Below are 10,000 nucleotides of genomic sequence, written 5' to 3'. Positions count from 1 at the left end.
AGCGCGGCGATTGAGGTCTCTCCCCCTGGATGAACTGGGGGGACGGCTTGTGTTTGGCCTGCGGGGAAGCTGTGCTCTGGACGGAGGAGCTGGAGGAGGAGGAGGAGGTTCTAGTCTTGGTCGGGGTGTGAGGAGGCGTGTAGGGAGGTGCAGGCTGGGAATGGGAGTGGGAGTGACGGTGTTTGCCTTGAGAGGAGACACTTCCTCTGCTTCCCTGGCTGCTCTGCTGCCTCATAGTCCGCGCCTCCTTCTTAGGTGGTCCTCCTCCTCCTCCTCCTCCTCCTCCTCCTCCTCCTCCTCCTCCTCCTCCCATCACCTCATCATGGTCTTTGCTGCGTGTTCGCTGAGCTTTGACCTCCTGACCTGGCTGGGTCATGGCGCTCTGTAACTCGGTGCTCAACTCGCTGTCCTGGAAAGTGCTCATCTTTGGAGATATGACTTCTGAGAAAAAGGTGAAAAAAATTAAATTAATAAGATTAATATTACTATCAGTTGACAAGAGGTCAAGAGTGTGCTGTTCCAGGAATAATACATTGAGATGTCTCATTACAAGGCATGAATACACTCCAATCATTTTAAGTTAATCATTATCAGACAATCACCATCTGGAGGCGGGCTGTCCATCGACAACACTTCCTGCTGCTGTGTGATTGGTGGAGGCTTCTTTCTCAGGGAGCCCCGCCCCTCTGAACTGCGCTGCATTTCAGCCAGCCGCTTCACTGCCAGCATCAGTTTCTTCTGGTGGCCTACAACATTAAAAGATTGGATTATAGCTCTTGTTTATTTAAGATAACTTTTGTAGCGGTTACTTTTAATAATATGATCCCTTTTTATATGTGTTTTGAATGTATTAACTGTATCTAGATTCATTGATCAGCGCTCCCGGTCTGTTTGTGTTCCTGTTTCATCACATGCAGATTCCCCTCACTCGCTACAGTGGGCAGGGAAATAAAATCAATCAATCAATCAATCAATATATGCAAACAGTGTTGATTTCTTCCCGTGATGCAAACGTGAAGCTCACAAACAGACCGGGAGCCTTGTTGTATTAATTAACATGTGGTTAATAACTTCAAAACATATCAATACTTCAATACAACTTCACTTCCTGGTTTCTCACATCCCACCAGACTGAATCAACCAATCAGAAGCCAGTCCTAAACTGTCTTAAAGACACAGCTGCAAACATTCAACATGTAAATATGTAAATAATAAATGTGCAACATAAATACACAAACAGCCAATTGATGAAAATTATAACATTGTAAAAGCATCTTTTAGTAAATTAACTCAAATATAAATTATATTAACTTCTGAACCTTACAATAGTGTATATGGCAGTATATTTGTGTGATTTTAACAGCTGTCTATGCAGTTTACACTTCACCTAATGTCTTGCACTGCTTTTGCAATGACTTTTTCGAAAAACTGGCACAAGCTGTGGACATAGAAGAGGAGCCTTGAGCAGCCCTGCAGCCTGAACAAAGTTCACTAAGTCAGTCAGACAGTCACACACTGTAAAAAAAAAAATCTGTTTCATTTACGCTAAAATACTGGCAGCTGTGGTTGCCAGAACTTCACTGTAAAAATGACAGTGAGTGGGTTTTCTACTGTATTTTTCTACTTAATTTTTAGGGTAATTGTGTCCTTGTGACAATATGTTATTTCTCCAGTAATTTTACATGAAATTTTTTATATTTTTACAGTGAAACTGTATTTTCAAAAGTTTTTTACTATTCCTTGATTTACGGTAATTAAAAGTGTCTATTATGGTGATATGCAATTTCTTATTTTATGCCCTATTTCTGATGCAATTTGACAGTGTTTTACTAGCCTGGCTAACACCAGACTAATCTCAAATGAGGTCTAGTGGGGTCTCTCTCTCCGTAGAGGAGGTGTGGTTTACGATCCTCCGGAGCCGTTTATTGGACGCTTAGAATGTCTATCAAAGCGTCTGTAGGTAGCTCTTAGCCAATCAGATCAGTTATACCAGATGACGTAGTAGAGCGACAGAGATGGATGTTTGTTGTGTGTGTGTCTGTGAGAGAGTGTTGTTTGCTGCTTTGCTTCTCCAGTTCTCGCTTTCTGCAAGATTATTTATTTTCACGCTTTATTCCCCCTCATGTCATTCAGCCACACACATCCACTGATTTTATGGGCAATAAACAAGCTGCTGGGGGCCTCTGGGGGCTCCGCTGTCCCCCGGCTCGTAGCCAGATCACCGGCGTTACGGTAGCGGGGCTAATAGCGGTAGCGTTACGCTACCGTTACGGCGTTATGGTAGCGTAACGCCGTAACGCTACCGCTATTAGCCCCGCTACCGTAACGCCAGTGATCTCGCTACCAGCCGGGGGACAGCGGAGCCGCCGAGAGACCTTTCGCCTTTCAACTTTCGCTCTAAACTATTTAAAACACCATCTACAGCTAAAGAGAGTTTCGCGTCTGCAGCAGCCATCCGTAAGAAAACTACAAGCTTCCGTCTGCCGAGTAGTACGCGTCATTGTCTTGCCGTCCCTCCCCGTCCTGTGATTGGATCCCTAAAACAGGGCTAAGAAACCTCTCTGGTTGCCAGACTGGATGGAGGTTCAAAATGAAATTCGAGCGCAAGGCAGTCTGGGTATACCCAGGCTAGATTATCTCTATGTCTTACCCAGTTTGATGATGCCTATTTCCTGCAGGTCCTCCCAGGTGATGTCAGTGATGAATTCGATGTTCTCGTAGCCGTTCTGGACCAACACCTGGTGGTACTGGCTGAGACCGATAGCAGACAACCACTCTCCTAGATTGGCCTACAGGAACATCACAAACATGAGACTGGCTGACACTACAGCTGGTAGCTTGTCTTTGAAAACAGATAGTCAGGCGGCTTAGGACCAGATTTAAGAAGAAAGGGGACACGTCGGACAAAAGCACCAAATTTTTTCCACATGCTCTCTATCACCAAAGGTTTCAACTTTTGGTAGGAGCCACTTCATCAAGATTGCAGATAGGAGATGGCAGCCATATAAAGTCTATGAGAACCAATATATCTTCCAAGCCACTTAGAAGGTCAATCTTGGTGTCAAAATATACATTTTCTGGGTCAAAGAATCATTTAAGCTATTGAGAATATCACTAGATGACTCACTGTAAATAATTTGTTGATCAAGATCTGACATGAGATGAAAGCGTACCCTTGATTTTTTTGAGCAGTGTACATGGCAGCTAATCCGCACTCTCCCGTGAATATTGATTCCAAACAGTTTCAACTCAGGATTCTCTGCTGCAGCACTTGAAGCGAGTTGCCCAGTCTGAGTGAAAATGAACATATCTATTTGATCAAATAATCATCTAGTGATATTCTCAAAAGCTTTAAATGATTCCTGGACCCAGAAAATGTAGATTTTGACACCAAGATTGACCTTCTAAGTGGCTTGGAAGATATAGCATTTCTCATAGACTTTATATGGCTGCCATCACCGCAATCTTGATGAAGTGGCTCCTACTAAAAATTGAAACCTATAATGATAGAGAGTATGTGGAAAAAATGTGGTGCTTTTGTCCGGCGTGTCCCCTTTATTTGGCTAAACTGCCTGGCTAAGATGTAGCATCACTAAACTGTAAGTATAGTGCTGTGTGTGTGTGTGTGTGTGTGTGTGATGGGTCGTACTCACAGGTTTCTGCTCAGGCAGCCACTCAGTGACACTTAGTTTGTTAATCTCTGAAGTCATCTTCTTTCTGTGGCCTGGTTTAGTTATGCCAATAGCTGTCAGGTCCTACACACACACACACACACACACACACACACACACACACACACACACACAGATAAGTAAGACACAGTGGTGACATGTCCAGGCTTTTCTTCCACAAAGTGAATTAAAATCTCCCCAAGCCTCCAGTAGTCTCTCTCTCTCTCTCTCTCTCTCTCTCTCTCTCTCTCTCTCTCTCTCTCTCTCTCTCTCTCTTGCAAACACACACTTTCTCTTTCTCTCACACACACAGAGGAAAACTTGCAACACAAAGAAACAAGTGACAGCGTGACATCTGATGAAAGCTTCTGCCAGTTGAGAAAAAAGCAGAATGTGAATGTCTCAAAATCATAGGAAAAGCAGAAAAAAACCCCAAAAGCAAATGTTTGCAGTGAAAAAGAAGCAACTGCAAGAAAGAATCAGCTCGATTCTCTGTTAAATCACTTAAATTCAGCTTTGTATTCTCCCTTCTTCGTCTAGACTCATACTTAAATGCAATGCAAGTGTATTGAAAATTAAAGTGTGCAGATATATTTATAACTGTAATGAAATGAACAAATACAGTGCATCACCCTGTCTTTATGTTGACTTTTGTTTCTGTGTATTTCAGTGGTAGTTGTGGTTGACACACAAGAACACACTTAACATACATGAACACACACACACACACACACACACACTCACTCACACACACACACACACACACACACACACACACATTCTTGTACTTCTATCTTTGTGAGGTCCCTCATTGGAACGGTGAATTCCCTTGCAAAGTTGTAATATTTTTGGATTTTTCATCAGTTTTCGTTTTAATTTCGTTGTGATTTTTTTGTTTTCAAATTCAATTAGTTTTAATTCTTTTTTAGAGTGAGTTTGCTGGTTTTAGTTTAGTTTTTATTAGTTTTAGCTTTTTGTAATGGGGTATTTGTTGGGTGGGAGATTAAAAGAGGTCACAGTAAATTTTGCCTTTATTTCCTTTGTCTTATCCATCTTCATTATGTATGAAAAAAGTTGACAAAGACGAAAACGAAGGACATTTTCACCGTAATTTTAGTTAGTTTTTTATCCACACAATACAGTTTCAGTTAATAATCATTTTTTAAACTCTCTTTTTTATGTTTTTTCAATTCTAGTTTCCGTTATTTCGTTTAGTTTTCCTTAACTATAATAAGCCTAACACAAAGTCTGAAATATCAAAAAAGCCTTTAAAGAAGTGAGGACCGGCCGAAATGTCCTCACTTTGAAAAATGTCCTCACTCTGTTGGTTAAAAACGTGTTCTGGTCCTCACTATGTAGGAAGTACAAGAACACACACACACACACACACACACGGTTGCACAAACATACAGCAGAACAGGCCAGAATACTACGACATATCTCTAATAACAAGACCATTTTTAAGTCAGCCCAGCTCTGAACCATTCAGCATGCACAGCCCCGGAGTGTACGTATATATACAAATAATTTATGAATGCTATAAATTATTTGTATGTAGGTGAGCGTGGCAGAGAATCAGTCGAGTTCCTCAGAAAGGGAAGCAGCAGCAGTTTTGGAGGTGATGGGGAGGTCAGGAGGTTGTGTGAATATATTGAGCTTTTTTTTATTTACTGATTATTTTATTTCATTTTTTCCTTTTTTGCAATGTTTGTAATTTGGACAGAATTGTGACTGCTATAGAACTTTTAAAAACAAACAAACTTGGAGGCCATTGGAGTGCCATTGGAACATAATGGTCAAATAAAGGAGCATCACTGGATTGACCCAATATATATTTACTCTTATGTACTCCATCCATTTCCTTTTTAATTGAGTTAGGGGAACTCACAAGAGAGAAAACAAAGAACAGTCAAAATGAAGCAGCAGAGGCCGAGATAGCCTGACTTTTATGGGTCAAGCTATAAAAACAATGGATCCTATATTTCCCATAATGCAACTCAAAAGCATTTTTTTCATTAGACTCTCCCCTCCTGGGAATGGTCCACATCTTTCAAACTTCCCACCCCAAGTTACAACAGGCTTATTGTTCCCTGATGACATCATATCCATCTTTTAAAAGTGAATTGTGGGGAAAACATCATAGCATAAGTTACTTTCATGTCAGAATTCTAAAATCTTGTGGAGAATTTTTTTGTGTGTGATGGGATTTAACCTCCTGTGACCCTGCGTCCTCATATGTGGACATTTAATTGTAGGTTTGTTGGACCTTATACTTAATTTTGCTTAACTATGACCTGTTGTCCTCAGTAGTCAATACATTAATCAGTATACAAATCAAATGGCAGCATCTTGGTAAAGTCAATCAGCAGCTTATTCCCAGAAAAAAGTGGACCAGGTACAAAAACGGATCAGATTTTATGGTTAAAACTTGTTTATTTGTGCTTAATAATTTTTGTAATTTGAGTATTTTTTAGCAATAGCAACAAGCTACGACACTGCTAATCAGGAAGTACTCATTTGAGAACGAATAGACTTTTACTATCGTTCTATATATATTCTATCTATATTCTATATACATAAAAAAGACACTGAGCCTCCACTATATCCTTGCTCTGACTCTAGACTATAGATCCAGAAACTTAATTTCCTCATCTTTGATTGCCTACTTACAAAAAAACTTGGGGAAAATGGTCCAACGACTGAGCAAGATGGGCAATTTGGCCGCCATTTTGATATGCAAATGAGAAGGTCAAAAACTCAAAATTTCGCTTGGGAACCATTTTTTTTTTGGATTCAGCACCCTTGAAATAAGTGAAGTAGGCCGGTTCCTGACTTGTACCCATAAATGCTCCTCACTTTCACTTTTGGGACAATTCTGTCTAGGCTAAAACTGTAATGTCCAGTTATTGGTCAAAGAGAGATGCAGGTCAGGGTAAAAGGTGAAGGGTTTGAGTGGCTTAGTGCTCATTTAATAATTTTCAAAGGAAATAATACTCATGCATCTTGAAACAACAAGGACAGCACAAATCAAAGTCGTGCAGACTTGTTTCCATTGTGGTCCTTGGAGGTGCGTGTGACCTCTCTGGTGTTGGGGGGTCAGGGTTCAGGTGCCTTACCTCTGGGGTCATTCGGCTAATGGTGGGCAAGTCATACCCAGCGCCCAGGAAGTTGGGAGCGTAGACCTGCAGCTGAAAGTCGCTCAGCCATTGGACAACGGCCTCTGAGCTCTACGGGAGAGAAGACAGGGGGCATGCTGTCACTGGCTCCGAGTCTGCTTCTTTAATAGCCACTTTTTTCTCTGCAGGGCCAAGTAGGGCCAAACAGGGGCCACAATCTAGTCAATATATATCTTAACCCTCTATGGTACGCATTATGATGCTGCACTGTAAAAAATGTCTGTAGATTTTACGGTAAAAAACTGCTAAACCATGACAGTAAAAGACCGTAAAATGATAAATGGGTTAATTCAGTTTCAGTAACAATGAAACACCGTAAATGTATATATCAGCCAAAACAGTATTTTTTACATTTTCTTTTTTAAAAATACATTACTCCACTGTGAAATTCACTAGCACCATGTTTGTAACAAAAATATACTGTAGTATTTAATGGTAAAATCGAATCTAATCAAATTTATGCAGGATTTATAAAGTATTTTCTTGACAATTATATGGCAGAACAAAGTTTCTTTCAATGGATTATTTTTTTATTTTTTTTCTGGTAAAACATGGAATAAAATGGCAATCTTTACTGTGAAATCAACAGTGCTAATATCATTTTACCGTAATCTTAGGAAAAGTTGCACCGTATTTATTACGGTAAAGTTCTGGCAACCACAGCTGCCGTTTTTTTACCGTAAAAACAACAGGTTTTTTTTTACAGTGTAGTTAGGAAAATAATGTTTGGAGTGTTTTTTGTCTTAAAATAGACAAAATAAACATAATCTGAAGAAATTTTATAATTCTTTTTTTGGGAAGTTTTTGGAAGTTTGTTGCCCGTAGACAACATTGTACCATAACGGTGAACAAGTGAAAAATAAAGATTTTAAAATTAATTCTAACATAATTTATTTAATAAACATGTGTAAAATATTCAGTAGCTTCAACAGGGTACAATACATAACATTTTAAATTTAAAAACATTGTTAAAGGAACTTTTTTCACCGTTTCTTTGTCTGAATGTTGCCTGTAGGAAACATTGTACCATAAGTGTATGAAACTATCAAAAATTAAGGTTTAGGAATATATTTTTTCAGATGGAAAAGGGCCAGGAAATTAAGTTTTGAGTGATTTTTTTGTGGCCCAAATTGGTAAAGCTGTTTCCTTTGGAAAAGTCGCTTTGCAAAATAGGGTTTCAATATGGCGTCCTGGAGGTCATGTGACAAATTAAAGCATTGCTATTGGTTCCCTATACTCTTCACTCTTTTTTAAGTATCGCATCACTAAAAAACATGCATTGTAAAAAATTGACAGACCAAAAATGGGTATGTTGCCTGAGGGCAACACCGTACCATAGAGGGTTAACTTACTAAAATATTCCATCGACAAATTGTTATACATTTATGGATCAATATACAGATATAAATCACAAGAAGTCAATGAAGTATCCCTGGTAAGCCCTGCCTGGCCCTGTAGTGAAAACCAGGCTACAGTTAGGAGGGAGAAAGGTCCTAAATGCTGAAGCAGGATTAGCAACAGCAGGCTAATCTTCATTTGAAACTTTACAACTGGGAAGTCAAGACAAAATAGAATCCATGTGTTGTTTATTTTTCTCTTGAGGAGAATATGCCAGAAAATGCTGTGTAAATGTGGTGATAACTCCTAAAATATGTATCATCTAAACACACACAATCATTATCACACACTTCCCCACAGGAAATCTCTGTCCTTATATATTCTCACACCTCTACAGTATTTCCTTTCAGTCATTTGATGTTGGTCCAACATGTTGAGCCAGCTAAGACAAGACAAACAACACAAGCTCTGCTAAAAATGTAGCTGAGCATTTGAACTGTGTTGTAGCTATGTTTGATATATCTATAAATAAAATATGGGCAAATAATGTCCTACATTATATTATTATATATCCTGAAACATAGCAATGAAATGAGAGTAGAACAGATATTGTCAAGTATTGTTTTTATGGTGATAACACACATTTGTGAGGCCTTAAAGTGTGTCACACTTTTTAGTTTGGAGATGGACGGCTAGGTAGTTAGCTAGCTAGCTAGCTTGTCCGTTTCCGAAGCAGCCACAAGCTAGCAAACCAGCTAGGTTACTCATTGTTACAATGAGTTTGGAATGATCAGAGCTACGCTATACAGGAGAATCTCAACGCTGGTATGCTTTTGCAAAAAACTGTGCTATCATATTTCTGGCTTGAGTTGAGCAGACTTGACTCTGTATGTAATCATGCTGTGTGAAAAATTTGCTTCTTGTTTTGTGTGAAGACACCGTAAGGATCTTAGTAACTGGAATTGGTTGCACCAGCTAGTTTTAGTTGTTGCTGCAATGTCTTGATCTAACGGTTTTGATCTTGGTCTCTTCATTTCTTCTTCATCTTTCCTCTTCCACCACTACTCCCTCCTCTACTACAGCTGTTCTCAACCTTGGGGTCGGGACCCCAATTGGGGTCGTGAGATGATTTCTGGGGGTCGCCAAATCATTTTGGAAGTCAGCTCTGTCTCCACTGTGTTAAAGTGTTCATGTGTTAATGTGTTTTAGTCTTTTTGGTCATTTAATGTCTTTTTTTTAAATCATTTTGTGTCTTTTTTGGTCATTTTGTGTCTTTTTTTGATAATTTTCTGGTCAATGTGTGACTTTTTTGGTAATTTTGTTTCCTTTTTTTGGTCATTTTGTGTCTTTTTTGTCATTTTGTGTCTTTTTTGGTCATATTGTGTCTTTTTTTGGTCATTTTGTGTCTTTTTTGGACATTTTGTTTCCTTTTTTTTGGTCATTTTGTGTCTTTTTTGTAATTTTGTCTCTCTTTTTTGTAATTTTGTCTCTCTTTTTTGTCATTTTGTGTCTTTTTTTGGTCATTTTGTGTCTTTTTTTGATAATTTTCTGGTCAATTTGTGACTTTTTTGGTAATTTTGTTTCCATTTTTTGGGTAATTTTGTGTCTTTTTTTGGTCATTTTGTGTCTTTTTTGTCATTTTGTGTCTTTTTTTGTCATTTTGTGTCTTTTTTGGTCATTTTGTTTCCTTTTTTTGGTCATTTTGTGTCTTTTTTTGTCATTTTGTGTCTTTTTTGGTAATTTTGTGTCTTTTTTGGTAATTTTGTTTCCTTTTTTTGGTAATTTTGTGTCTTTTTTTGGTCATTTTGTGTCTTT

General features: G+C 38.8%; 1 protein-coding gene across 1 annotated transcript in view; it reads right to left on the bottom strand.

Annotated features, from left to right (window-relative positions):
- Positions 1–10,000, bottom strand: part of caskin1 (CASK interacting protein 1) — a 167,842-nt gene that overhangs the window by 10,573 nt on the left and 147,269 nt on the right. Inside the window, exons 16-20 of the mRNA XM_059348590.1 lie at positions 6,788–6,898; positions 3,654–3,755; positions 2,651–2,789; positions 603–746; positions 1–441 (exon numbers count right to left, since the gene is read on the bottom strand). The exon at positions 1–441 is cut by the window's left edge and continues 77 nt beyond it. Of these exons, the coding sequence (XP_059204573.1) occupies positions 1–441; positions 603–746; positions 2,651–2,789; positions 3,654–3,755; positions 6,788–6,898 (937 nt within the window). The remainder of the gene's footprint in view (positions 442–602; positions 747–2,650; positions 2,790–3,653; positions 3,756–6,787; positions 6,899–10,000) is intronic.

Source organism: Centropristis striata, chromosome 13 (assembly GCF_030273125.1).
Source record: "Centropristis striata isolate RG_2023a ecotype Rhode Island chromosome 13, C.striata_1.0, whole genome shotgun sequence".
NCBI classification, from domain to species: domain Eukaryota; kingdom Metazoa; phylum Chordata; class Actinopteri; order Perciformes; family Serranidae; genus Centropristis; species Centropristis striata.
Note: the sequence above shows the minus strand (reverse complement) of the source record. Positions and strands in the feature narration are given on the sequence as shown.